This window comes from Phialemonium atrogriseum, assembly GCF_030411735.1.
Source record: "Phialemonium atrogriseum strain 8032-3 unplaced genomic scaffold QBC33scaffold_20, whole genome shotgun sequence".
In the NCBI taxonomy this organism is placed as follows: Eukaryota; Fungi; Ascomycota; class Sordariomycetes; order Cephalothecales; family Cephalothecaceae; genus Phialemonium; species Phialemonium atrogriseum.
The window spans coordinates 453,263-480,719 of NW_026848157.1; the positions used below are offsets into that span (position 1 = coordinate 453,263).

The window sequence follows — 27,457 nt, forward strand, 5'->3', positions numbered from 1 at the left end:
GGAGAATCATGGCAACTTGAAAGATAAGGCAGGCTATGTACAATAAAATACAAGGGAAGCATTGGTTATGATTCGGGAGACCAATGTTCCCCTTCCTCAGTAAGCCCCTCCTTGCGAAGTTCGGGGCCATGCACTTTTCCACGTCTTGGGCGTAACTTAGGTTGGTACTTTACAATGCAAACGTAAACATGAGGCGCACTGATTTAATAGGTTGCTGGCATAGTACTGAGTCTCCCTCCGTCCGTGAGGACCACCATGCCGTTACAATACGCCCCTCCCCGGGAAGCCAGATACAGAATGGTCCCGGCTATATCGTTGGCGTCACCAGTCCGTCCAGCGGGGATGGTTGCCAGAAGTGCATCCTGGTCGACGTCCAGGGCCGGGCTCGACATTTCTGTAGGATACACTGATTTTTGCCTAGGTTAGCCTGTAGTAGTTCAGATGGAAGGTAAGAGGATAGCGCAAGTTAACTAACATCCAGGAGCAATCGCATTGCAACGAATTTGAAAAGGAACCAGATAAGTCGACAGCTGCTTCATCAAGTGTATGACGGCGGCCTTGCTGGTAGCATACGCGAAGCCGCTGGGGGCTGTTCGGTTGAAAGCCGTGATGCTCGCGGTGGTGACGATCTGGCTGGAAAATCCAACGTTCTTCTGCCTGTTCCCCGCGTCCAGCAACTTCAGAAACGCAAGCACGGTGTAGAAGGTGCCGGCGTCGTTGACCCTATAGGTACTGAGGAATGACTCAAACGGGGTGCTCCACCAGGCGTCGAATACGTCCGATATCGACGCTCCGGCTGGGATCCGGGGCGGATACGGCCCTGGCACGCCGGCATTGGCAACCAACAGATTTACATGGCCAACCTGGTTCTTGATTGCTTCTGTCGCCTTGATGAGGCTGTCCTGAGACGTGATATCGCACTGAATCGGGAACAGATTCCCAAATTTCTATTCGTGCCTTTTATATCAGCGACAGGAGTGTGCAGAGAACGTTTGGGAAAACTGACCGACTGTTTACTGGCCTCCTCTAGTTTGGCTGGGTTGATGTCGAGGATAAACACTTTCGCCCCGTTGGCCTCCAGGGCCCGGGCCATCAGCAACCCGATGCCTTGAGTATGGTCGAATTAGTCTTGGGGTAATTACGAAGCACAGCTGGGGGGCAAGGCTAAGGTGCTCACCTCCGCCTGCACCTGTCACAGCTGCGACCAAGCCGTTGACATTGAACAGGTCGGCCGCGCTAGGAACGGGTTCTGCAGTGATTGTCATGGCACTTTTTTTCCAGACTGAGAACGCAAAAATGGCGTAATTAAAGCTGGGATCAATGGTTTTCTTCTCCGGTAGCAATGCGAATGAACGACCGGATATGAATGCGTTTGGATGTTGAACTCTTGCGTCGTCCGGAGTGTTCCCGAAATCGCGTGCCGAGGAGAAAATTGGGGACCGGCGCTCTTTCATTTTACCTTCCGTTACCGGAGTTCCGAGCAGGGCCGGAGGTACCTAACCTAGCATTCGACCGGAACCCCGCAGGCCCGCGCATCGAGGGTGTGAGTCATCAGCCCCACGATGAATGGCATGGCACGAACTTCGCCATAATGTGCTTACATTCCGTCTTCACCATGTGACGAAACATAACGAAACATTGTGTTGCTCTCTTACCCCTCCGCTCTGTTCTTCTCCAAAACCGGAGGGAAATCTTGTTCAAACACCGCATAATCAAGACAAGCTCGTTCGTTCCTTAGCCCACGATGCCGCGCCCAAACGAAGTATTTCTCTCGCTGCCGGATGACACCCCGAAGTCCAGCACAACGACGATCAATATTGCCGGATTCCATGTGCACCTTTACGGTGTCAGCGAGCTGACTCCCGAACAAGCCAAGGACACAGTGGTGCTTTTCCACATCCACGGCCGGACGAGGACGTACAAGGATGCCGAGGCGATTGGACACCAGCTCCTGCACCAGATTAGACAACGGGGCGGCAACAAGAAAGGTCTTGTCATCGCCACGTTTGACAATCGCAATCATGGCTCAAGAACGGTGCGTTGACGTGTGCCTTGCCCCATGTGTTCCTTGCTTCTCGCTGCCGTGCTCTTGGCTAATACGAAACTGGAATCCAGGTTGACAACAATGCCATGTAAGCTTGTATAATCTGTCCTTCTCCTAAATACACTCCAAGGCTCACAAGGACACGCTGCAGCAACGACTGGAAGAGCGGAAACCCGCGACACGCGTATGTGTTCTCTGTTCTCCCCCTCTGTTCTCTCCCTATGTTCTCTCCCTCTGTTCTCTCCCTCTGTTCTCTCCCTCTGTTCTCTCCCTCTGTTCTCTCCCTCTGTTCTCTCCCTCTGTTCTCTCCCTCTGTTCTCTCCCTCTTGTTATCTTGCCAAGAATGTAAATCGGGTTTTCTTCTTTTTCTGACTGGAATGCAGGCAAGACATGCTTTCAACGATGGGTAAGGATCTTCCTTCCACATGCAAATCGCTAATAATTCTCGGCCTTGATTTATCTGACACCCCCTGTTCACTTGCATAGACGGAATCGTCACCGACGTCCAGACCGTCATCACCTTCCTCGAGAGCTACGTGGACGGCATCTTCCGGCCGACCCAGTTCATCGTCACCGGCCTGTCGCTTGGCGGCCACGCCAGCTGGGACGTGCTCGCCCGGGACCCCCGCGTCAACGCGGCCGTCATCGTGGTCGGTTGCCCGGACCTGACCGCCATGCTCCTCGACCGCCTCGGCGGCTACTCGTCGACGGCCGACGTGCCGTCCGGCACGGAAAAGTGGCCCAAGTCGGTGGAGAGACTCTACCTCGCGCGGGACCGGAGCTTGACGGAGATTCGGGGGAAGAAGATACTTGTGCTCAACGGGGCCGAGGATCCCCTGGTGCCGAGCCGGTTCACGCGGCCGTGGGTCGAGAAATACGCCGCCAACAACGACGTCATCTTCGTCGAGCAGGAGGATACTGGCCATTGGATGTCGTATCAGATGATGGAGAGGATTGAGGACTGGCTGCAGCAGTTCTTGAACTGAGAACTCTTGTGACCTAGGTTTTGTTTAGGGAAGTTGACATGCTGTCTGACGCCTTCAAGATCGGTGTGGTTTGTGATTATGATGATACACTGCCTTCACAAGCTTTATTAACTTGTCTACTCAGAGGAAAACCACCAGATCCCCGAAGTCGCCTGGGCTCCAGTATTTGGAAAGGCAAAGTCGTTGCTTGTCCCTGCTTCAGACGCCGATAGGAATTGAGAATCAGAAAGGACTGCAAGCGTCATGTTAGCACATGGTTAGAAACGATCTCAGGAAAAGGCTAGAGCTCTCGCTATACGTACGCTTCTCGATGTCCAACACAGACTCGTTGAACATGTCCTTGTCGAACATCGAATCGTCGATAAAACCGGTCATCAACCCACCAGGCGGTTCTGGCGGCTGGCCGACACTCGTATCAGGAAAAGCAAACTGACTAGGTCGATCTAGGCCTACCGCCGCCGCCTGCCAGGCCGCCGCCTCGGTGGTTCCCCCACGGCCCCACGGCGATGGTTCCCTCTGAGAGGCAGCCGCCGCATTCACACGGCCATTCCCATTCCAAATGCCATTCCCACCACTCCCACTCCCTCTCCCTCTCCCAGCCTCATCCACTCCCTGCCCAGCGCCACGCGCATCCGCATCCTCATCATGCGCAAGTATCTCAGCGATCTCCTTCCTAACGACCTCTCGCGCCAAGTTCTCCAGCAGGGCCAACCCCTGCCCTGACACGACGACCTTCCGGCGCAGGCGCCTCTGCATGCGGATGATACGCCTCAGCCCCTGCTTGGCCTCCCACGCCCTGCGGCTTAGCGGGTCGCTGTTTGCGAAGACGCTGAGCACGACGCCCGCCGTGAACAGGTGGATGCCCACGTACGACACCGCGTGCGCCTGCTGGCCGCGCCCGAAGATGTGGTGCCCGCCGATGCGCGAGATGCGCAGCGCCGCGCGCCAGCACGCGTCCACGGACCGCGAGAAGGCGTCGCGCGTGGGTTGCTGGTTGCTGTTGCTGCTCCGTAGCGCTAGGATGGGCCGGTGGATCAGGATCAGCGCGTTGTCGTACGCGAGCTGTAGGAGCAGCGCTTGCATGCCGTAGATGCCGTTGCGGATCCGCCGACGCCGCTGCTGCGTTGCCTCGCAGCCCTTGAGGAGGTCGTCGCTTGCCGGGATGATGATTTCGTCGTCGTCGTTGTTGTCGTTGTCGTTGTCATCACCGTCAATGGCCACGAGCCCGTTGTATGGCGGGTACGACATGTCGTCGGACAGGCGGAGGGCCGCGGGGAGGTCGTTGTGCCAGTTGCGCAGCTTGGCTTCGAGCCTCTGGGCAGTTTCGATCAGTCCTTCTGCCTTGGGCTGCTGCAACGCCTCCGGGGCTGATGCAGCCGGCTCGAATTTAGACAGGATGGGGTTCCGTCCACCGCTAGACGGCCTGTAGAGACAAGATATGATCTCGCCAAGAATGATGTAAACGTGCAATTTGTAGGTCTGGTAAGTGAGAAGCGTGACGGGGCCGCCACCGCCACCTCCACCACCGGTCGGAGTCGGTCCGGCGAGGTCGTCTTCGATCATCAGGAACGAAGAGCATCCTGGGAGGGGATAGACGTCGTCCTCGCACGGCGTCCCGGCAAGGCAGTCATCGTCCGACATGACGAGCGGGAGACCGTAGCACATGGCCAGGAAGCGGTCTGCCGTGTGGACGGCCCAGAACAGCCGCCGCCTCAGTTGGCACCTCTCGGCGTGGGCCATGCGCTGGTAGTAGGGCGACTTCCACCGTCGCTCTGAGCCGTCCCTGTGCAGGCCCAGGGCCTGGGCTGTGCGGATGGTCGACCCCGAGTAGGCCCACGCCAGGTTAGACTCGCCGTGGAAGAGGCACAGACTGCCCAGCAAGAGGAGTGACTGCACTGTGGCCAGTGTCCCGCAAGCAAGGTTGTCGGTGGTGTTGCTCCGGACGACGGAGAATAGCTGGGATGTGGTATTCACAATGTCGAACTCGTTCCCGTTCCCGTTCCCGTTCCCGTTCCCGTCAGCTGCGGCAGAGCTGCCGACGCCATAGGGTTGTTGCGATGTGCGGCAGATCCCGGCGTATATCTCCTTGCATCGCTTGGCGCGGGCCGAGTGGATGGATGTGTATCGACCCCCCAGAACGATCACTGTCAGGACAAGTACGGAGAAGGTAAAGTCCTCGTCCGTATTGAACACCAGCTTCGGGTCCTGGTCATAGAGATCCATCATGGACTTGTAGTGATGCAGAAAGTGCCCTTCGTGCAGCACGACCATGAACCAATGCACCGTGTTGAAATAGACGGCAACCAAGTAGTCGGCAACGGGCCGAGGAGGTAGGTGGGCCAGCAAGGACGCTGCCGATGCCCTCGAGTGTGACCATGGGAGCACTGCGCGATATTGGGGGTCGATGATGCTGCTGGTCGCCGACGGCGACTCCATCGTCTCTCCTCCCCGATCGCCAGCCACGAGGCCCAACCTCGTCGCCAGCAGCGCCGCAGGGGAGCCGTAGCCTTCCTGTTGCTGCTCGGAGGGGTTCGTGCTCTCCATCAGGTGGCCGGGGGTTAGGGCGAACAGGTTGGTGTTCATGTTGGCCTCCTTCACTTCGATGATGCCGGCGTCGTCCTCGTCCCTTCCCTCGATGTTGACGTCGCCGTCTTCCCCGCCGACGCCATCGCCATCGCCATCGCCGTTGCCATCGCCGCCGCCCCGTTCGGGGCTACCAGTACCGCCGCCTGCCTGGCCTGAGTAGGCCGACTCTGCTCGGAGGACATGCCGTGTCGGAGAGATCTGGCGAGCCCTTGCGACGACGGGAGTATCGCCGCTCGGGTGGCCGCTGGTGTCAAGCCTCCGAACCTTGGCTGGACGCTCCTCCGGCGGATTGGAAGATGCCAATCGCACATTATGTTGAACTTCACTCCCGGCGCCGTCGGACCTACTCCTGTGATTGTGAGAGCGACTAATGCACTCAACACCGGCCTTCACGCACATGGAACAAGGCCGGAAAGCATCGCACTGTGGCGGCAGTGAGTGAGCCTCTCTGCCTATGTCTGACGGCGATTAGGACATAAATGTGGGGATGAACATACCTTGGATTTCTGCTTCCGGCATCGCACGCACGCGCGCACAATCTGCCGGGTCGTAGCAAACGAGTCTTCACTGTGGTCGCCGGCCCGGACTGACGGCGATTGCTGGGGTGCAAGCTCAGCTGTCTGGGCTTCCAGGCAGACGTTGATTGTCGACGACATGCCGGGCTCCGACAACGATAAACACCAGCAACTTTCCTTTCAGTCGGGGCCGGAGGATACGAGCAGGGTTGAGCGATTGCGACTCTCGGGAGACGCGGCCAAGGAGTCTCGGCACCCACCCGTCAACAATTACCGCGCACTAGTCCATGCCACTAGACCCATTTATTTCCCCGCGCTGGCGAAGCTAGAGATATTCGGAGTCAAAGTGGGACATGACCTCTTAACCTTGGTAATCGGTAATAAGTGCACTAGTCTTGATAGTAGAACGAACCGAGGCTTAAGGTCCAGATTCATAACCCTAACCCTAGTATTTGGTGAATCGAGAAGCCCCTGAATTCCAGGCCGGAGGGCCGGAGCGGCGGGGCATCCCAGATTGCCGCCGCAAAGCAAACCGGAGCTCCGTTCCAGCTACCAAGGTCAAACCCAACCAAGCGAACAACACTTGCTTCGAGTAACTCTCTTCAAGGAGATAGCACAGCGCCTGCAGTTGTTATATTACCGCCATCGTAGCTCAAAATGGCATTTCTCCTTTTTTTCCCATCCCCAAAGTTGCCTGCATTGACACAGCCAAAAGATCCGCCTCCAAGCCACAAATATCACCATCTTCTCAATCCCCGAATCCAACATAAACACGTCAAATCAGTGCTGCAGCTCCAATGACGATAGACGAAGGACCCGCGGCCGCATTAGCTGGCGAATACCCCAACCGGGTCGATTCTACCCATGCTCATGTCCCAAAAGTTCCCAGCGCTAAAGCTGCCGACCGCGTCGCCGCCACCGCTTGGAGGGTAGACAGTCATGAAATCGACCATGTCCGTCCCATGAAGGTTATAGTCATCGGTGCGGGCATTTCCGGCATTCTCGCCGCCATTCGATTTCCTCGCCGCATCGCAAACGTGGATCTCGTCGTCTACGACAAGAACCCAGAGATCGGCGGGACCTGGTACGAGAACAAATATCCTGGTGTTGCGTGCGGTATGTATTTAATGGAGTCCCCGTCCCCCCTTTTTTTTCGGAATAACCTGGTTTAGCAAACAGCACATGTATATGTATTTAACTAACTGGGCCCGTACAGACATTCCCGCCCATGTTTACCAGGCCTCCTTCGAGCCCAACCCGAATTGGACGCAGTTCTATGCATCAGGAGGGGAGATTCTCGAGTACTGGAAAGGTATCGTGGACAAGTACGACGTGAGGAAGTATATGAAATTGAGTCACAAGATTATCGAGGCAAGATTCAACGACGCCGACTCGAAATGGCATGTCAAGGTTGAGAACTGCCTCACCGGCGAGGTCGTCGAGGACACATGCGACGTCCTCTACGCCTGCATTGGCTCCCTCAACGACTGGCACTGGCCCGACATCCCCGGCCTCCACTCTTTCAAGGGCAAGCTCCTCCACACGGCCGCGTGGGACCAGGATTGGGACCCTACCGGCGCCTCTGTCGCCGTCATCGGGTCGGGATCGAGCGCCATCCAGGTCGTCCCCGCCATCCAGCCAAAGGTCAAGCATCTCGACAACTACGTCCGCGGACAGGCCTGGATCGCGCCTCCCGTTGCCGAGGCCGAGGTACGCAAGCACACTCTCACCGAGTCCAACTTCAAGTTCTCCGCCGACGAGCTGCGGGATTTCAACGAGAGGCCAGAGGCGCTACTGGCCTACCGCAAGATGCTAGACAGCGAGATCCAGTCCATGACCAAGGTCACCCTCCGTGGCAAGCTCGCAGACCAGGCGGCCGAAGCCTTCACCAAGAACATGAGCGCCAAACTGGCCAAGAAGCCCGAGATTCTCGACAAGATCCTACCTTCCTTCACCCCGGGCTGCCGGCGCATCACCCCCGGGCCGGGCTACCTCGAGGCCCTGACCGAGGACAACGTATCGTTCGTCTCGGACGCCATATCGCAAGTGACCGAGGAGGGGATCGTCACCACCGACGGCACCGTCCGGAAGGTGGACGCCATCATCTGCGCCACGGGCTTCGACACCTCCTTCACGGGGCGGTTCCCCATCATCGGTTCCGCCGGCATCGACCTGGACGCCAAGTGGCGCGACTACCCGGACACGTACATCGGCCTGTGCACGCCGGGCTTGCCCAACTTCTTCATCGCCCACGGGCCCAACGCCGGCCTGGGCGTCGGGTCGGTCAGCATCGTGCTGGAGCGGACGTGCGACTACGTGTGCGCCGTGGTGGCCAAGATGCAGCGCGACCGCATCGCCACCATCCAGCCTCGGCGCGACGCCACCGACGCTTTCGTTGCCTTCTGCGGGGAGTATTTCTCCCGCACCGTGTTCTCACTGCCGTGTCGGTCGTGGTACAAGCGCGGCACCGTCGACGGGCCCGTCACGGCGCTGTGGCCCGGCTCGGCGCTGCACTTCGTCAAGACGCTGGAGAGGCCGCGGTTCGAGGACTACGAGTACACTTATGTCGAGGGGAACCCCGTCGCGTGGCTCGGGAACGGCTTCACTGTGTGCGAGAGGGATGCCAAGTCGGACAAGTCCAAGTACCTTGATCCTGAGAGTATCGATTATCCGTCGATAACTGTCCCATCCGCTTGAGAGTCGAAGCTTGTTGAGATATGTCGGTGTTAGAAATATTTCGTGGCCCAAATAGAATCTTCCTTGTTACGCCCACCCGAAGGGCTCTAAGTTCCCTTGGACATGCGTTGTGTTCTCTGTGCGTTCTTCCATTGTCCTGTTCTGATTACCCCTCCTACCTCCACTTACGTGGCCGAGGCACTTGACGGTGCCAATGGTAGCTGAGGCTGAATTGCGGCGGAAGGGGGTCTGTACTGCGCCTAGACCCTAGTCAGGGCACGCAGGTGCTGCGCTAGCAGGAGACCGCTCGCCCTACCGCCAATGATAAGGAGAGTTTTGTGGGCTATGGTGAACTATGATTTGTTATTGGCAAATGTCATACGATTTGCCGCCGGCAAATGTTTGCCGAAATCGACTTGCCAGAACTAGCCTCCAGGGGTGGTTGCAAATCTGCTATGCTATCTAGTTACCTACTGCGTATGCATGGCTCGGCATGGATGGTTTCAGCTAATGTGTACGGTGAGGTGATAATGGCATACTTAACCACGGCCTGGAACTTGGTTGCAAAGGACATGACGCCATGGCAAGGCTTAGCGTTGCGAGATGGCGGGCCCAAGAAGTGGAACCAAGGATCATTTGAGGTCGTTAGGTGCAGCCTGACGCACTTCTCACGAGGGCCTGATAAATGCAAGGCACTATGCATGCAGTACTGTGGCAGAAGTGGTATCCTGACTGTCTGCAGCCTGCATGCATCCATCTTTTTTGCCACCCCCTGATTCTGGTACCGTTGTATTCTGCAATAGATTACGCTAGGGTTGGACGTTCTCGCTAATATTTTAAGGTAGAGAAATTAGTCTCGTGGCATCTTGTTTTGGTTGCTGGTATACGGTTAGGGCTGCTTGATTTGAGTCATTAGCCCCCATTGGTCTACAATGAGTTGACACATCATATTTTCCCCTGATCTCTGTGATCTGGGTGACGGAATTGTGGGCAACCCGCTAATCTAATCCTAGAGTCAATCGCCTTGGTGGACCAAGATTGCACCGGCTAAGGCACGGGTTAGGATTATCACTCTGAAGTGAATGGTTGAGATGTATCAAAGAGTCAGGACGCCGCCTGTTTTGCGTAGGGTATAAACTGGAACAATTTCCAAATCACTTCTACGGCATAGTGACCAAGGATGAGTCGCTTTTGCAGCGATTCTACTCCCTGATGCACTAGGTCGCGATATCGGATGGCATCCTGGAGAAAATATTTGCGGATTTCGTGGTCTTCACCCATTTGCGCATATTCTGCCCGCAATTAGTATTTGCCCAGAGAGTCACGGGATATTGAGACGAATCACGTACCTCCAGAGCAGTGGACTCATCGCCGCATGGCCGTCGGCGCAAGTTAGCTATCTGTGGAACCAATCGCAGAATCAGACGCCAGCGAGTGGTGGAAATCCTCGCAGACCAACATAAAGGGCAGCTACCTGTTCACGAAATACTTCAATACATTGGAATGAAAGTGGAAATACATGGTTATTGTGCCGGTTGCCTCTTGCAAGGATAATTTTTGTATCGCGAAATTAGTCGGTGGCGAATTACCAAGGGATTTCCTGGCAGCTAATTAGGGGTCGGGCATCCACACGAGCCAGAAGCACTCTGGCAGCCGGATGTCAAGGTATTACAGGTTATAAACGTGCGGTAATCTCTACATCGTTTTCACAACATAAGTAAGGTAACTGGACTCTAACATCAATAATCTAACATCAATCCGCTGGTAGTTTCGTACAGTCTCACGACACTGTCGAGATGGAAGCAGTGCACCGGTTTCCACAGGCTCAGCCCCCCAACAGCCGGCCGGCAAGCGCATGGGGATGCTGTCTCCAAGGCGTGACCCTTGTCTAGTGTGATCGCTTTGACCCGACCTTATGTTCCCTCCACGTGTTATTGACGAGCTACTGTTTGGGGCTGCAGGGTGGCATCTATCCGATGGGGCTGTGATGGATCGATCCAGGAGCTAGTTCCTTGTCCTAGCATCGTGGTTGCTCACTTCCCCAGAACCAGCAATGTTTTGCATATGAAGACCTTGCAGCTCGCTAAACCCAGAATGCCTAGGCACGCTATGCATCATGGCCTCGCTGACAGGATATGGCGTCTCTAACACGAGAGCCATCTGGGGCTGGTCCCACTGGATAGGACAATAGTTGCCAGGCTAAATGTCAACGTGGAGAAAGTGGCGAGGAGGAGGAATCAAGCAGAAGTCGGAAATAATTCCTTATTATTATGTTCAGGCCTCCGTGCCTGTGGTTTGGCACCAGCACGCCACTTGTCAACAACAAGCAGCAAGCAACAGCTGAACTCTACTGATCTCGGGGGCAGCACGCCATGACTTGGGTACAGAACGCAACCCCCGAAGTCGACGCTCAGTCCGAGTACCCGACCATCATCGCCGTCTGCAGCGTGCTCTCCGTCTTGTCGATTGCCACGGTCTCTACGAGGCTATGGATCCGATTCTCAGGCTACGGCCTCTGGGCTGACGACTGGTTTTCGGCCCTGTCCATGACCTTTGCACTCATCTACTCCATCCTCTGCATTGTCCGTGAGTAACTTCCCTCCTCAAATGCATGCACACAGACTAGCGATGCTCACAACGCCTGTTGCGCACACATAGAAACGAGGCTTGGTCTTGGACTGCCCATTGCCCTTAGACCTGAGGCGAATCTGGTCCTGTTTACTCGAGTCAACTTCGCGGGACGACCCATATACCAGATCGGAGTTAGCTTCTTCAAGATCGCTCTGCTCGTCAGCTATCTGCGCCTCTTTAAAGGAACAAACCAGATGACATACCGAAGGCTGGTATGGGGGTGCATTGTCTTGGTCTTTGCCGCACACCTGGCCTGCACGTTTGCCTTGGTTTTTGCTTGCTCGCCGGTGCGTCCATCCAACCCCAGGTTGCTAATCCGTCAGGCCTTTCTCCGATACTGATGGTATTACACACAGATCGATAAATCGTGGAATCCCTTGAAAGAAGGGAGTTGCCTCCCCTCCGGACCCTCATTCAGAGCCTACGCCATCGTCACCATCCTGTGTGACGTGATCGTCGCTGTCTTGCCGGTTCCTGTGCTTCTCCGGCTCAACATACATAAGAACAAAAAGGTCGCACTCATCGGCATCTTCCTTCTCGGTCTCTTCACCACCATCTGTTCGATCTTGCGATGCATCCAGATCAATCGCATCCAGTATGGTGATGGCAACTCAACACAACTCGTCTTATGGGGAACAGTTGAGTTCAACGTCGGTGTAGGTGTCGCCTTCTTTCGCTGAAGCAGTTCGTCTGGAAAGCTAACAAATACCTTCCTTCGGCAGAACATGGTCTCTTCCCTGCCCTTCCTGGCCCCGGCATTCATGCGACGGGCCAACGAGTACGTGTCCAACAGCAAAGGAGAGTCACGCGAAAGGTCTAGGCATCTGGGGGCAGGTGGCTCCCAAGCCTACAAGCTCAGTAGTGTCAACCGCTGCACCGCATTCGTCAGCGGGCACCACAACGACAGCGACGAGAACATCCTGGTGGTGCAGCAGCCGGATAACTCCATCATCAAGTCAGTCACGTATACTGTCAGGGTCGAGGACGAGGAAGATGCAATCAAGCGCGACGAGCCCCGTGCGCTCTAGGCCATTGGTTTGGCGAAGCGAGATTCTGTTCCCGCCAAGGTGTAAGGCCTGCGTGGGTGTCTCAGGGAAATCGTTTCTGATCTGTGCGTGAGCAGGGCCCCGACCTGACCTCTTGGGCAACTACACTAGTAAACTCCGTAATAATGCGAAACCCCTGTTGTGGAGTGGCGTGGCGCGCAAACGACTTCAATCTAGTTGATTAGTGTACCACGAGATGAAGTATAGTTTACTAATGCGTAAGGAACCCCGGCCCTCTTCCCGATGGGCAGCAATCCCTACTCCCCGCAGACAACTCCAGTAACATTCTCCGCGTTATCGCATTCCACCTTTGCTAGCGTACTCGTGCCAGACACAATCAATCGACGCCCGCAAATGTCAAGTCATGACACGGTGCCGCTCAGGAAAATACCATATTCGCCTTGCACTCTTCCTGCCACATTCGTGACAAGATTTACTGGAGGAGATTGAAATAGGCGATGGGAGACAAGTGAAGGCCAGATGCCTTGAAATGTGCAGGCAGTAGCTAATTATACCCAACCGCTTACAAGAGAATAATTACTTAGGAAAATGACCGACCAAACAGCCTCAGTATCCCATACTAGCTGTAGGGCGCGTACACCTGGTTGACAGGCAACCCGTTACTCCATGTACCGAAACTGTGGATGCTTATGGCCCAGCTTGCGAAGTTCCTCCTCGGACAGATTGTGTAGGCGGTGGTCACGCTTGCCCTGAGCGCGGATCTTGTTCTCGTACTTACAGTGAGCGAGACCAAAAGCAGCTAAGAAAAAGCAGAATAACTGCAAAGAGAGGTTTATGGAGTGCCCGATGTGAAATTTAGGAGAGTCGGTTGAGAGATAGGTCCACCTAGACAAGGTGAACTCAGCAGCGAACAAAACAGATAGGCAGGGAGTAAGGGAGACTTACGTCGATAGGACACCTCCGATGCTGCCAATGGACACCATGTAACCCCCGGCAACGGCGGCGACAGCAGGGTTGTTGGTGTCTGTTGAGGATCAGTATTGAACCTTGGGCAACCAACGATTCCAGAAAGAAAAAGAAAGAGAAAAGAGAAAAGAGAAAAGAGAAAAGAGAAAAGAGAAAAGAGAAAAGAGAAAAGAGAAAAGAGAAAAGAGAAAAGAGAAAAGAGAAAAGAGAACGCACACACAACGCACACATAGGGGGAGAGGGAGGAGAGAGAGGGAGAGTGAGAGCTTACTATTGATGCCCCAACTCAAGAACCCCGAGCTCGCAGCAAAGATACCGATCGCGCTCAGAAAAACGGCGGCGTACTTGGTGTGGACGTCCTCGGAGAAGCGCAGCATGAAGTATCCGGTGATGGAAAACACCACAGAGCCGAGCATGAAAATGCCACGCTTGTTGACGCGGTCGCTAGCGTGACCCAGCGCCACGGTGACGCAACAGGCGACCACGTAAGGCGGAACCGAGTACAGCTGAGCCTTGGTCGAGGTCCAGCCGAACTCCTTAAGTATGGTGGGCACGAACGCGCCCATGCCCTGTACGGCCGAGTTGGTACAGAAGAAACACCAGGCGCACACATTGGTGTGGATGTTGAAAATTGCTTGGCGGACGTGGTGCCACGTCACCGCCTCCTTCGGATTCTGCATACACCAAGGTTAAAAAAGAAAAGAAAAGAAAAGGCTCCCATGAGAGTAGGAGCCGGACTATCGCACGCACCGCATCATGCTCGCGCCGCATGCGCTCGCCAGCAATGTAGCGCTGGCGCGGAGTAAGGTACTTCCATGAACCCGGGCTCTGGGGCATGAAAAAGGTAGCCCCTATGGCGATGAGCATCGTGACCAGACCCTCAAAGAAGAAGATGTTGCGCCAGCTAATTAGATAGTCGGGTATCAGGTCAGCGGGCAGGAGGCCTTATGTACTGCAAGAGGACCGGGAAAAGAGTCACTTACGTATCGATGGTCGTAGCAGCGGTGCCCCAGGGTGGGATGGAACTAATAGTAAACGCGACGGGTGAGCGAGGATCACGAACCGAGGCGCACGGCCAGATACAATACGATCTAATATCATACCTTAGAGCAGCAGCTAGAAGCCCTCCAAATGAGCTGGCTAGCGCACTTGATGCGATGAAGATGCTCATCCGGAAGAAGAGCTCGGCTTTCTTGTAAAAGCAGCTGAGGAAGAAAGCAGTGGCTGGCATAGCACCACCCTCGAAGATGCCTAGGAAGGCGCGTGTCACAGCCAGGCTGGCGTATGACTGGACGAAGGCTGTACATAGGGAGATAAGCCCAAAGCAGAATACAAGCATGGGCACTGCACGCGGTGGTTAGTATTCAATATTGGCTTCAGGGGGGGAAGGAGTGGGGATTTGGCTGCGTAGCAGTGGATACGGGTGGAGAGAAGGCATTATCCATACTGTAAAAGCGTGGTCCGAAACGTTTGAGGATGACATTGCTTGGGACTTCGACGCTGCAAATGTGATAGCACAAGAGAATATTCTTTAGCAAAGTCCCGGGTGCCATGCGCGGGGTACAATTAACGGGAGCACAAACCTCAAATAAGTGATGAAGAAGATGGAAAGCACGATGTTGTAGCGGTACTTGATCAAGTTGAGGTCGCTAGCCATTCCTTCGATCTTGGCATTTCTGCGGAACATTAGTTCGGTCAACTCGTCTTGTTGTTCGAGCTGTTGCCATCCGAGTCACCACTCACCCAATGTTGGCTCGGTCGATCGCACAGCACATGTCTTTGAAGGACATTGGGAGTTAGCACACACCGCCTTGACATGGCTTTAAGAAAACAAAATAGATGGAGAGTGAAAGGGGTTAGAAACTCACATAAAATCGTCACCATGGGGACAATTGTAAGATCAAACTTTCGGCGGATGGCTGTTTCCTCCGCGGTGGTCCACTCAGCGTCTATCTCTATATTAGCCTCGTCAACAGCACCAGTGCCAGTGTGGCTGGAGCCAGTTGAGTCTGCCTGGAAGACATCATCGCCTGACTTCTCCGCCATAGTTGCCATGGTGATGTGAAGAATGGGGACGAATAACGAGAAGTTTTGCTCCGATAATTATAGGAAGAAGGAGTCAGCTTAAAGTTGGTGGTGTCTCGAGTCCCGACACGTCCAGGCATCATCCCCTTTATTATCATCGCCCAAGCTGAAGCTGGCTGAATCTCGACATCGCTTATCTGTCGTATTTCTCCCCCTTTCGTCTTGCTTGGTATTTAACCCCGCTTACCCCAGATATGCCCAGCCTTGCTATCTTGCTATCAACAGTAAGAGGTTAGATGCCTCCGCTTTCGGCTCCACTATCCACCCCTATCCACATACACTAGTATACGTGTACGCTGATTGATCGGGCTTTTGCTGCCGCCGGCGAGTGGGGCCGTCTTGGATCGGCTGCAAGAAACCGGCACGTGACAGGGACAGGCCCGACGAAGTCAGTGTCGGTTCAAGCTAGACTCATGGGTTGGGAGAGCGGAGAGCTAGATCGCCATAGCGTCCGATATGGGGTAGCAGAGCGCCGGTGTGGATCCCCGTTGATGACGCATGTTTCAAGTCTAAGAGCATGACCCGAGAGGCATAACTACGGCTCCGTACGAGCCCTCTCGACGGCAGCAGATCGGACTCATCGCCGCCAACAAAGGTTTCCCAGTTGACGATATAGGGTACCATCCATAACGCCCATCCTCCCTCCCTTATACCTCCCCTTACTCCCAACTCTTTCTGACTACTTCCTCTACTCCCTCAGCTGCCATACTTCTCCCTCGGCTGCCATACTCCCTACTGGAGCTCTTCCCCCCCCTCATCCACCATGGCTCCCAAGATCACCATCTCCATTGATCGTGGAGGCACCTTCACCGATGTCCACGCCATTGTCCCTGGCAAGAATGACATCGTGTTGAAGCTGTTGTCGGTCGATCCCGCCAACTATTCCGATGCCCCGACTGAGGGCATCCGCCGCGTGCTTGAGGCCGCAACGGGCGAGATAATCCCGCGCGGCGTCCCGCTGCGCCTCGACGGCATCGAGTGTCTGCGCATGGGGACTACAGTCGCAACCAATGCTCTGCTCGAGCGCAAGGGCACTCGTTCCGCGTTGCTGACCACCAAGGGCTTCCGCGACCTGCTGCGCATCGGCAACCAGGCCCGGCCTGATATCTTCGACCTGTCGGCGGCAAGACCGGACGTTCTGTTCAAAGCTGTTGTCGAGGTGGACGAGCGCGTCATTCCCGCCCACCCTCGTGCCGACAAGGCGGCCCTTGCTCCTTACCGTTCCATCCTGGGAACGACAGGGGAGACCTACCACGTCCTGCAGGAGCTTGACGTTGCAGCCGTCACGGCCGATCTCCGGTCGCTCAAGGAGCAGGGGTTCGGCTCTGTCGCCGTCGCTCTTATCAACTCGTTTGCCTGCCCCGAGCATGAGCGCACCATCGGCGACATAGCCTCGAGCCTCGGCCTGTCGGTTGCGCTGTCGTCGACCCTGCAACCCATGATCAAGGTCGTGCCGCGCGGTATGTCGGCGACGGCCGATGCCTACCTGACCCCCGTCATCAAAGACTATGTTGATGCCATCTCGGCCAACTTTGAGGGGGGCCTCGCCGGTGCCCATGGCTGCCGGGTCGAGTTCATGCAATCAGACGGCGGCCTGGTCGACTTCCGCCACTTCAGTGGTCTGCGTGCGATTCTGTCAGGCCCGGCTGCCGGCGTCGTCGGCTTCTCGGCCACCAGCTGGGATCCCGAGGCTCGGGTACCGATCATCGGCCTCGACATGGGCGGCACCTCGACCGACGTGTCGCGCTTCGACGGCAATCTAGAACACACCTTCTCCTCGAGCATCTCTGGCGTCAGCATCCAGGCGCCGCAGCTCGACATCAACACTGTCGCCGCAGGCGGTGGATCCATCCTGTCATGGCGCAATGGTCTGTTCATGGTCGGTCCCGAGTCTGCCTCGGCACATCCGGGTCCGGCCTGCTACCGTAAGGGCGGGCCTCTGACTGTGACGGATGCCAACCTCTTTCTCGGAAGGTTGCTGCCCGAGTACTTCCCCAAGATCTTCGGCCCCAACGAGGACCAACCGCTTGACCGTGACATCACCACCAAGCTATTTACCGAGCTGACCGACAAGATTAACGCCGATCAGTCGGTCCATTATACGCCCGAGCAGGTCGCCCTCGGGTTCCTCAAGGTTGCTGACGAGTCCATGACACGGCCGATTCGCAACCTAACCGAGGCGCGCGGCTTTGAGACTTCCTCTCACCATCTCGCCTGCTTCGGTGGGGCGGGTGGTCAGCACGCGTGCAACGTGGCGGCGTCGCTGGGTATATCGCGCGTCATCGTGCACCGCTACTCGTCTATCCTCTCGGCGTATGGCCTAGCGCTGGCGGACATTGTGCACGAGGCCCAGGAGCCCATGGCTGCCGAGTTTTACGCCGCCAAGGCGTCCATCGCCGATCGTCTGCGAGGGCTCCAGAAGCGTTCCGCGGCCCATCTCAGCACCCAGGGCTTCGGGCCCGAGCACCTGCGGCACGAGCTGTTCCTCAATATGCGCTACGAGGGGTCCGACACCAGCCTGATGATTCTAGAGCCCGCGGATGGCGACTTTGCCGCGGCCTTTGTCGAGCGCCACCGCCGCGAGTTCAGCTTCGCTCTGGACCGTCCCGTCTTGGTGGACGACGTGCGCGTGCGGACGGTTGCCGCGTCGGGGACCGTCACCGAAAAGAGTCCGCTGCGCCAGCTGGAGGAAGCGACACTCCGCGAGGCCAGCGCCCCAACCAAGGTCAGCCCCGTCTACTTCGACGCCGAGTTCGGGTTTATCGACACACCGGTCTACAAGCTGCTAGACCTTGGGAAGAACGTCCGCCTGCACGGCCCCGCCATCATCATCGACGAGACGCAGACCATCGTCGTGGCGCCCGCCGCCGTCGCATATGTGCTGCAGACGTGCCTCCTCATCGACCTCGAGGCCGATACTAAGGCCGACGCCATCGCTGGCGCGGTTACGGAGACTGTCGACCCGATCCGGCTGACCATTTTTGGCCACCGCTTCATGTCCGTGGCCGAGCAAATGGGCCGCACGCTGCAAAAGACCGCCGTTTCGACCAACATCAAGGAGCGGCTCGACTTCTCGTGCGCGCTGTTCTCGCCCGACGGCGGGCTCGTCGCCAACGCGCCGCACGTGCCGGTGCACCTCGGGTCGATGCAGTTCGCGGTGCGCTTCCAGCACCAGCACTGGCTCGGCCGGCTGAAGGAGGGCGACATGCTCGTGGCCAACCACCCCGTCTCGGGCGGAACCCACCTGCCCGACGTGACGGTGGTGACGCCCGTGTTTTCCCGCGGCACCGACGAGATCATCTTCTACGTGGCGTCGCGCGGCCATCACGCCGACATTGGCGGGATCCTGCCGGGGTCGATGCCCCCCAACTCGACCGAGCTGTGGCAGGAAGGCACGGCCATCGAGTACGAGAAGGTGGTGTCTGGCGGCGTATTCAACGAGGCGCGCATGCGGGAGCTGTTCCTGGACATCCCGGGCCGGTACAAGGGCTGCTCTGGAAGCCGCAACATCAGCGACAACCTGTCGGATCTCAAGGCGCAGATCGCGGCTAACACGCGCGGCATCGCGCTCATCCAGGGCCTGATCGACGAGTACGGGCTGGGCACGGTGCAGATGTACATGTACGCGATCCAGACGACAGCCGAGATGGCGGTGCGGAACCTTCTCCGGGGGCTATTCCAGCGTTTTGAGGGCCGGCCGTTGGAGGCGCTGGACTTCATGGACGACGGGACGCCGATCCGCCTATCCATCACCATCGCGGAGGACGGGTCGGCGGTGTTCGACTTCGCCGGCACGGGCCCCGAGGTGTACGGCAACATCAACGCGCCCGAGGCCATCACGCACTCGGCCATCATCTACGCGCTGCGCTGCATGATCAGCGCCGACATCCCGCTCAACCAGGGCTGCCTCAGCCCCATCGACATCCGCATCCCGCGCCCCAGCATCCTCAGCCCCACGCGCGCCGCCGCCGTCGTCGGCGGAAACGTCACCACCTCGCAGCGCGTCACCGACGTCGTTCTCAAGGCCCTCGGCGCGTGCGCCGCCTCGCAGGGCTGCCTCAATAACTTGACCTTTGGTATTGATGCCAAGGTGGATGAGGCGACCGGCGCTGTTGTACCTGGATTTGGATACTACGAGACGTAAGCCAAGCCACTCTCCTCGCGATTTCTCCTTTATCTTCGATATCATGAGCCAAACTGACCCATCACGCCAAAACGTAGCATCGCAGGCGGCGCCGGTGCCGGGCCGACATGGCACGGCGAGAGCGGGGTGCACGTGCACATGACCAACACGCGGATCACGGACCCAGAGATTCTGGAGAAGCGGTACCCGTGCGTGCTGCGGCGGTTCGAGCTGCGCGGGGGCACTGGCGGGAAGGGCGAGTTCCGGGGCGGCGACGGCGTGGCGCGCGAGATCGAGTTCCTGACCCCCGTGCAGTGCTCTATCCTGTCGGAGCGCCGCGTCCACCGGCCGTACGGCATGGAGGGTGGCGAGGCGGGGCAGACTGGGTTGAACTTGTGGCTGAGCAAGGACGCGTACACGGGCGAGAATAGGATTGTTAGTATGGGTGGTAAGGGGAGCGTTCCGATGGGCACGGGTGATCGGGTAGTCATTATGACGCCTGGAGGTGGTGGTTGGGGGACGAAGGAGGTGAATGGGTTCAGCAGGGATTGATGTTGTATGCCTGTACTGTAATTCGTCCGTACATACAAACGCTTTCGAATAATCATGCTGCAAAAAAGAGACGCAGTAAATAAATAAATAAAAGCGTATCATTTTACGTGTGTGTACTTGATGATTTCACTTTCTTGTTTGTACAAGCACATACATATAATTACCCAAGAAGATTCCCTATCCTTCTCTACGATCATCAAAGTTTCCAGCATCGCCGTCCCCACCCATATCCTCCCCACGCATCAGCGCCATTTCAATCCACTGGCGGTCCATATCAATGCCGATCGAACCAATCACCTCAGCCCACATGGACGGATCCTCGTCCGCGCCAATGTCAAACGGAATCTGCTGTTCTTGCTGTCCCGGCTGCTCGCCACCACCACCACCGTCCGGCACGACCCACGCCGGCTGCTCGCCCTGGCCGCCGTCACCGTGCGTGTCTCCCGGCGGTGGCGGCGTGCTCGGCTTCTTGGTGGCGCGGATCTTGGTCAGCAGCGTGTGGCACGCGCGGATGTACTTGTTGCCCTTCTCGGCCATGCCCTGCAGCACCAGGAGTGCCGTGTCCATCGCCGAGGCGTTCGTCTGCCTGTAGGGGAAGGCGATATTGACCATGACGAGCAGAAGCGCTGCTGAGAAGGCCTGCTCACCGTCGAGGAAACCGTAGGTGGCTAGTCGCATTCAGATATTATCAGTCAGCATACGAATAGCGATCGTGGGATTGACGAGAGAGGTAGAGAGGTAGGTAAGCATTATTAGGTAATAAGTTATTCCGAGCTAACATACCGACGAGGTTATGCTTGGCGGCCGCGCTCAAGATGGACGTGCTGGAACGGGCTGCTGTAATGGAGGTGTCAATGACGCTGACAATGTCGGCGGACAGCCCGTCCTCCCAGCGGGCACCGCTGGCACGCTGCCCGTTGGTGGCGTTGGCTGCCATCTGCCGCTGCACGGCATATAGCAGCAGCGGCCGCGCCGTCATGTTGACGCAGTGGTAGTAGTGCAGGTACGTAGACACGATCTCGCGGTTGATCTGCTTGTCGAGGTCGGCGGGGTCGAGGCGCATCTCGGATGGCAGGCCGGCGAACCACTCAGACAGGCTCTTCATGATATCCTGGATCGAAGCCGAGAGGCTGGTCCCGGACTGGCGCTTTTTGCGGTAGATGTCCTGGCCGATGCGGCCCAGGATGCGCGACAGTAGCGTGTAGTTGCGCAGCACGACGCAGCGGCGTGCGTCCTCGCCCTCAATTGGGCTAGGCAGCAGCACATCCATGTCATCGTCGCTGACCGAGATGGGGTGGCCTGATGTGACGCTCAGCAACCGCTCGAGGCTATACGTCGACCACCATACCCGCCGGCGACGCTCGCGTTCGTACAGGTCCATCTCTTGATCCAATACTTCATGATGCAGACCCAGCGAGACGGCCATGCGGAGCGCGTGCCCGATGTACAGGTAGGCCGAGTCGCGCCGGTTCAGCGTCTGCATGTAGTAGGCGACGTAGCTCAGCACCTCGACGAACAGGACCGAGCCGTCCTCGCGCACGTCTGGCAGGAACTGCAGAGCGCACTTGAAGTAGTGGAAGCCGGGAGGGCCGTCGTGGCCGGCCCACTGGTTGACCGAGTACATTTGGCCAAAGGCGAAGATAAGCAGCATCTGACAGTAGATGAGGCAGTCGTCGCGGTCGCCCAAGTCTGGGGGAGAGGCATACACATGGTTCAGGCGGTCGTAAAAGCCATCATCGTCGAGGAATGAAAATATGGTCCCGATGTAGGCGTGCTGAGCAAGGTAGAGGCGCTTAGCAAAGTCGTACGGTGGGAGCTGCGGCATCTCGGGCATCATCGGGGGACGCCGCAGCCACGAAGTGTCCTCATAGTGCGGATATATATGCCAAGCAAGAGTCTCGGTCGTCGGGTTGAGCCGGTTCGCAATGTATGTCGACGACGAGTTGCCCATATAGTCTACACGCGCAGTGAGTGTCTCGGTACGGAGACGCATAAGGGGGGGACTCGGCACTCACGGTATTGTCCTGGCCGGCACAGAACCCAGTTATCAGTGCCTGGGAAGGCCCAATCGACCTCCGTGGCCGTCGTGTCGGCCGGGCTGGGCATGCCATTGTCTACACGCGTACCGGCCGCCCGCGCCTGCGATTGCAATCTGAGCAGATAGCTGTTTGCAGCTTATGGGGTAAGCAGATGGTCGTCCACTAGAGATTGATACGCAGACGAGCGAGCCCATGGCCCAATTTTCACTGACCTTTCCGTTACGCTGATGCGCTTCTCTGACTCGGAGTAGACACACGTCTGGCCAGCATCGACACAGGCCGCACAGGGGTAAGGGGGAGTGCCACAACACTTTTGCTTCCGCCGCCGACAGCGCTCACAGCTGCGACTCTAGTCAGTTCTGCTTTCAAGATTGCTGGTACAGCATGAGCTCCATTATGCGTACGCAACTGGAGATCGTCGTAGCACGTCGTGCGACTGCTGATGCCGACGGGCAAGTGACTTGGAGGCCTGCATGGTTTGGGACTCATGGGGTGCAACGACCGACCACTGCCGACCGATCGTTCCGATGTTAGAACAATCATGCGGGGATGAAGGATCCCGGCGTTATCTCGTAATCTCTTGGCGCCGAGAATGCGGGGAAGCCGGTGGGTCCTCCTTCCCCCTTATCATGTTGTCGGGGTGGGTCCTCCATCGCCCCTTATCATGTGTCGGCCCCACAACCCGATCTTGACTCGGCGACGCCACGGTCGGACCGCATCTCCCGGTCCGGTGAGCTGGCACAGCTGGGTGACTTGCACGGTCGGCAGGAAAAGAATACGTACCCCTAGTTGCAATCTCCATCGGGAGTGTTTGGGGGGGAGGAAGGGCGAAGAAGTCGCGTCCACATGACAAAGAGCAAGGACAAGCCGCCCGATTGATTTAAAGAGGTGCATCCGAGGCAATCAGTCAGCTCTTAATAGCCTACAGACCATAGCTACTCACCGGCAGACATCAGCGTGGTATTCACCTACAATGCTCTCGACGTATACTCTCTTCTTTCTGCTGGCGGGGGCAGCGCTCCTGGTGGTACAACTCGCTATCACCAGCTCCAAGCTGGCCGGCATCCCGGGCCCTTGGATAGCACGCTTCACGGACCTCTGGCGCTTCCGAGCCCAGAACTCAAAGGGATGGTCAGCCCGGCTTGTCGCCCTGCACGAGAAGCACGGAAAACTGGTGCGCATCGGGCCCAGGCATGTCAGCATCAGCGACCCTAAGGCAGTACCCATCGTATACGGCACCAGTCCTGTGTGGTTGAAGGGCCCATCATACTATGGCGCAGCGACCGTCAGCCAAGGGCGCACGGTGCCGAGCGTGATCGCCATGACCGAGAGGCAGCATACGGCGGTGCGCAAGTCGGCGGGACGCGCCTTTACCACCAACTCGATGCTCGACTACGAGGCGTCGATCGAGACCTCGGCAACGGAGCTGGTGCGTGTTCTTGAAGACCACCCGACTACCGACGTCGCCAACTGGCTGCAGTTATTTGCCATGGACGTGCTGATGCGAATCGCCTTTGGGGAGTCCCTGGGCTTTATGGGCAAGGGTGGCGACGTCGACGGTATACTGGATGCCGTCATGGCCCGCTTCGACCACTGGAATGCGTGGGCGGCTTTGCCGGGCGCTGACTACCTTTTCAACAAGGGACCGTTAGCATCACTGCTGCGGAAGCAGGGTGACAGCCCGCTGGCCCGCGTCGGACTCGCCAAGCTGATGGCGCGGAAGGGCGCTGCCGACCAGACGGAGAAGAAAGACCTACTGCAGAAGTTCCTCGACGGCCAGGCCAAGTACCCGGACATTGTATCGCACGACGAGATCCTAGGCATCATCATGTCAACCATTGGCGCGGGCGCCGACACGACGGCCGGCACGATAGCCTACACGCTCTACCTGCTCTGCAAGCACCCAGCTGCGGCCCAGAAGCTGCGAGCAGAGCTAGACGAGGCACAGCGGGCGGGGACCTTGACAAGCCCGCCCAGGTGGTCTCAGGTCAGCCAGCTGCCATACCTCGACGCGACGCTCAAGGAGTCGATGCGCGTGTTCCCCATCGCCGCTTGGGGTCTTGACCGCATAGTGCCGCCGGGTGGCGCCACCATCGCCGGCCAGTACATCCCCGCTGGAACCGTGGTCGGCTGCCAGATCGACGCGGTGCATCTGGATGAGGACGTGTACGGACAGGACTCGTCGACCTTCCGGCCGGAGCGTTGGCTCGAGGCTAGTGAAGACCAGCACCGCCGCATGGACCGAGCCTTTCTCGCCTTTAGCGCTGGCAAGCGCACGTGCACAGGTCTCCATATTGCGTGGCTCGAGATGAAGAAGGTTCTTCCGCTACTTCTTATGAATTTCGAGGTAAGTCGAAGTGGTTCGAGGCTGGGGCTCCGGGACATACGATAAGTCACTAACCGACATATGCAGATGGACCTTGTCGATCCCGGTCAGGATGTCGTGGGCTCGGTACGAATCAGTGCTGTCAAGTACCCACCACCTATCTGGATGCATGTCAAGAAGAGGCAACCGATTGATGTACCAGATGCACCAATACCGTAATGGCATAAATGCCAGAAAGGTGCACCGTTCAAAAGCTGTTGTCATATTCCTAGGGCTAGCCTACAAAATTGCGCAATAGAGCACATTAGACGCGCCTGACTGTCGAAACCAAAGTCCAGTCAGTATGTTTGCAAACTCGTGTCTGTTCTACCCTGTGATGTCGGCGAATGTGCTAGCCGATGAGAAAATTTCCGTCACTATGCTCGAGAGCCAACCGAACTTTTATGAATATGTGAGAGACGTGTGGGACGGCGAGTCGACAATTACGTGAAACTGCACAGCCTACACCAGCCCCGTCTCTATCCTTTGGCTGGACGAGTCATGCCCCGGATGGCAGCCGCAGCAGGCACGGACCAGCGGCTTGCGTCGAGGCCGACATGGTGCCCGAAGGACGCCCGCGTCTCCACTAGGTAGTGTGACGTTGCCTGGTACAACCAAAAGTGCCCAAATACAGATCAATGACAATAAACTCACAACCTAAATTATGCTTTAAAATTGTGGAATGAATCTCCCCGGTGAACGGTATGCTAGTAATTTCCGACGCCTAAGAGTACCATCACATACCGCTCGACATCACCAACAACACTATGTCGAAGTTCGACAAAGCCTCCCAGTACAATCGTCCACAACGAAATCCTCGCTTCCCACCGCAGTGACCGCATAAAACACATTCTCAGGGTCATACTTCCGCTTCACCTCCAGCAGCCGCGGATAGTTTGCCCCGTAGAAGTTCTGCTGGAAGTTATTTTGCCTAAAGTTCGCCTCGTTGAGGTACGTCCCGGAACCGGGCGTCACAGCTTCAAGCTGCGGCGTTACAACATCCGTGAGCGCCGCCTCCTTCGCCGCCATCCTGTTTTCGGACCCCGCGACGCTCAGATCGGCGGTGTAGTCCCACGGTCCGACGACGATGCAGTGCGACGCGGCCTCCCGCCACGCGGGCAGCACGGCATTGGCGGCCACGGAAACGTTGGCGCTGAGGTCGAGCGCCTGGCACGCCAGGAAGAAGTCGCCGTTGGCCGTGGTGTTGCGCAGCGCGCTTGTCAACATGCTGTTCTGCTCGGGGTCCTGTACTACTGAACGCGGGACTAGCCGGCTGCTGGTCACCTGGCCGGACGTAAAGGGGCCGTAGGGCAGGGGACCGAAATCCTGCGCAAAGTGCTCGAGAAAAGTCGGTGATGAGTGTGCCTCGAAGATGAAGGGGACGCCACGCTTGTCGAGCTCAGAGAGGATCGGCTGTAGGAGCAAAATCACCTCATTTGTTGTCTTGTTCGGTGCTGTGAAGTCGAACATGCTGAAGGTGCTATTGTAGATTGAGTAAAGGATCGTGGTCCCGGTGCGTAGGATGGGCGAGAGCCCAGCGTGGAAGACCCCGACGGCATCCCAATACGCCTCGCTGCCGATTTGCTCGTCGTCGAAGCGTAGATATGCGCCGCCTATGGGGCTGTCTGGATGGAGCCTTGTTGTCATGCTCAAGACAACCGCAAATGTGCCGCCCCCGCCGCCAGCCAGGGCCCAATAAAGGTCTTGGTTGCTTGTCGGCGTCGCGACAAGATGCTTTCCATCCGCTGTTACCACCTCCCATTCTAGAACATTGTCTGCGCTTAAGCCGTACAGACCGCTGAGGGTGGAGTGGCCACCTCCTTGAGAGTAGCCGCCCACTATCCCAACAGTGGCGCAAGTACCGCCGACCACAGTACGTCCATGTTTATTGGCGGTCTCATATGCCTCGAATCCCTGCACTCCTGCACCGAGCTTGAGGGCTGGTCCTTTGTAGTAATCGCTACTGTATGCTTCGATAAACTCTCTCGTTTTCAGGTTGTGGGTCCAAAGTGCGAGGCCCCCTTTTCCGGTTGATTTTCCAAGATAACTAGACGTGGACGTTAATTAGTTGGCTTGCACTGCTCCCAGCCACTTGCAAGCACGTACTCGTGACCAGTGTTCTTGATGACAAGTCGGACATTGTTCCTTCTGGCAAAATCGATACCTGCAGCAATGTCGGCGGCTCCTGTGACATTGATTGAATAGCTCGCATAATGGCCAAGGTCACAGGGTTTTGTTTTTGGCGTATAAGGGTCGCAGGACTGGTTCTGGGCGAAGGGAAAACTAACTTCTCCTGGGAAAGGGTAGCTAGATAATCCTAGTATTAGAGTCTGGAGCATGGTTGACGGAGGAGGCATGCTTACTGAGCTTGAGAGTAGTTCCAGAGCGCCTTGAGATAGGCGCATTCGGTTGCATTGTACCTTCCATCGAATGGTCCTCCAGAGTGACAAACGCTTGCTACCGGGACCGTCGCAATAAGCCGGCCGCCAACCGTCTGATTCAAACTGCTCCAGTCCCCGTCTGATGGCCAATCCGGATCACCTGGTAAGCTCTTGCAAGATGCGTTACCTGCTGCCACTGCTGTTATTGCTCCAGACGTCAAAAAGAAGAGCGCACTTGTGAGGATCATCATGTCTCCACCCTAAACGCCTGGTGAGGTGCAGAGGCACAGCGTCGATAAGGTGAAATGGAAGGACGACACTAGAGGAATCACTAGATGCATCGTCCCATCACTAGTGGGTGCATCTTGATAGTTTCAGGCAGTGGTCAGCCCTTTTTTTCACTGCATCTTAAGCTACAGTGTTATTTTAACCGGGGAAGTTAATCCATTTCTAGCTGCAATTTTGCCTGTATAAACCATAGTGTTTTGTTTCATTGTAACA

At 56.9% G+C, this 27,457-nt stretch overlaps 10 protein-coding genes across 10 annotated transcripts; 5 read left to right on the top strand and 5 right to left on the bottom strand.

Annotated features, from left to right (window-relative positions):
* Window positions 1-32: 32 nt before the first annotated feature.
* Window positions 33-1,652, bottom strand: QBC33DRAFT_545081 (uncharacterized protein). The gene is made up of 4 exons (XM_060428529.1): window positions 1,178-1,652; window positions 1,007-1,107; window positions 476-947; window positions 33-406 (listed from the first exon to the last, which is right to left on the bottom strand). Exons 1-4 carry the CDS (start codon window positions 1,452-1,454, stop codon window positions 204-206), a joined length of 1,053 nt encoding a protein of 350 aa, XP_060281504.1. The 5' UTR covers window positions 1,455-1,652; the 3' UTR covers window positions 33-203.
* Window positions 1,574-3,153, top strand: QBC33DRAFT_176072 (Alpha/Beta hydrolase protein). Its single transcript, XM_060422394.1, has 5 exons — window positions 1,574-2,035; window positions 2,116-2,132; window positions 2,196-2,228; window positions 2,428-2,450; window positions 2,531-3,153. Exons 1-5 carry the CDS (start codon window positions 1,745-1,747, stop codon window positions 3,028-3,030), a joined length of 864 nt encoding a protein of 287 aa, XP_060281505.1. The 5' UTR covers window positions 1,574-1,744; the 3' UTR covers window positions 3,031-3,153.
* On the bottom strand, window positions 2,732-6,353 carry QBC33DRAFT_571842 (fungal-specific transcription factor domain-containing protein). The gene is made up of 3 exons (XM_060430627.1): window positions 6,114-6,353; window positions 3,333-6,039; window positions 2,732-3,262 (listed from the first exon to the last, which is right to left on the bottom strand). Exons 1-3 carry the CDS (start codon window positions 6,270-6,272, stop codon window positions 3,147-3,149), a joined length of 2,982 nt encoding a protein of 993 aa, XP_060281506.1. The 5' UTR covers window positions 6,273-6,353; the 3' UTR covers window positions 2,732-3,146.
* An 884-nt stretch (window positions 6,354-7,237) lies between these two features.
* Window positions 7,238-9,116, top strand: QBC33DRAFT_545092 (uncharacterized protein). The gene has a single exon (XM_060428530.1). The coding sequence runs from the start codon at window positions 7,314-7,316 to the stop codon at window positions 8,826-8,828; it is 1,515 nt and encodes a 504-aa protein (XP_060281507.1). The 5' UTR covers window positions 7,238-7,313; the 3' UTR covers window positions 8,829-9,116.
* Window positions 9,117-11,179: 2,063 nt separating this feature from the next.
* Window positions 11,180-12,466, top strand: QBC33DRAFT_517058 (uncharacterized protein; the record flags this gene model as incomplete). Its single annotated transcript, XM_060426171.1, has 4 exons — window positions 11,180-11,393; window positions 11,466-11,725; window positions 11,795-12,094; window positions 12,161-12,466. 4 exons carry the CDS (start codon window positions 11,180-11,182, stop codon window positions 12,464-12,466), a joined length of 1,080 nt encoding a protein of 359 aa, XP_060281508.1.
* A 455-nt stretch (window positions 12,467-12,921) lies between these two features.
* On the bottom strand, window positions 12,922-15,694 carry QBC33DRAFT_496048 (major facilitator superfamily domain-containing protein). Its single transcript, XM_060425561.1, has 10 exons — window positions 15,280-15,694; window positions 15,155-15,188; window positions 14,995-15,087; window positions 14,859-14,911; window positions 14,515-14,755; window positions 14,395-14,436; window positions 14,162-14,315; window positions 13,683-14,085; window positions 13,391-13,469; window positions 12,922-13,330 (listed from the first exon to the last, which is right to left on the bottom strand). The coding sequence occupies exons 1-10, from the start codon at window positions 15,464-15,466 to the stop codon at window positions 13,105-13,107; spliced, it is 1,512 nt and encodes a 503-aa protein (XP_060281509.1). The 5' UTR covers window positions 15,467-15,694; the 3' UTR covers window positions 12,922-13,104.
* Window positions 15,695-16,259: 565 nt separating this feature from the next.
* QBC33DRAFT_571846 (Hydantoinase B/oxoprolinase-domain-containing protein) lies at window positions 16,260-20,171 on the top strand (the record flags this gene model as incomplete). The annotated part of the gene is made up of 2 exons (XM_060430628.1): window positions 16,260-19,636; window positions 19,718-20,171. 2 exons carry the CDS (start codon window positions 16,260-16,262, stop codon window positions 20,169-20,171), a joined length of 3,831 nt encoding a protein of 1,276 aa, XP_060281510.1.
* A 97-nt stretch (window positions 20,172-20,268) lies between these two features.
* On the bottom strand, window positions 20,269-22,782 carry QBC33DRAFT_545097 (fungal-specific transcription factor domain-containing protein). Its single transcript, XM_060428531.1, has 5 exons — window positions 22,615-22,782; window positions 22,423-22,551; window positions 22,187-22,335; window positions 20,955-22,127; window positions 20,269-20,839 (listed from the first exon to the last, which is right to left on the bottom strand). The coding sequence occupies exons 1-5, from the start codon at window positions 22,683-22,685 to the stop codon at window positions 20,349-20,351; spliced, it is 2,013 nt and encodes a 670-aa protein (XP_060281511.1). The 5' UTR covers window positions 22,686-22,782; the 3' UTR covers window positions 20,269-20,348.
* Window positions 22,783-22,882: 100 nt separating this feature from the next.
* On the top strand, window positions 22,883-24,851 carry QBC33DRAFT_496057 (cytochrome P450). The gene is made up of 2 exons (XM_060425562.1): window positions 22,883-24,557; window positions 24,624-24,851. Exons 1-2 carry the CDS (start codon window positions 23,184-23,186, stop codon window positions 24,753-24,755), a joined length of 1,506 nt encoding a protein of 501 aa, XP_060281512.1. The 5' UTR covers window positions 22,883-23,183; the 3' UTR covers window positions 24,756-24,851.
* A 489-nt stretch (window positions 24,852-25,340) lies between these two features.
* Window positions 25,341-27,240, bottom strand: QBC33DRAFT_593442 (uncharacterized protein; the record flags this gene model as incomplete). Its single annotated transcript, XM_060431730.1, has 3 exons — window positions 26,939-27,240; window positions 26,682-26,882; window positions 25,341-26,622 (listed from the first exon to the last, which is right to left on the bottom strand). The coding sequence occupies exons 1-3, from the start codon at window positions 27,205-27,207 to the stop codon at window positions 25,341-25,343; spliced, it is 1,752 nt and encodes a 583-aa protein (XP_060281513.1). The 5' UTR covers window positions 27,208-27,240.
* Between the last annotated feature and the right edge of the window lie 217 nt (window positions 27,241-27,457).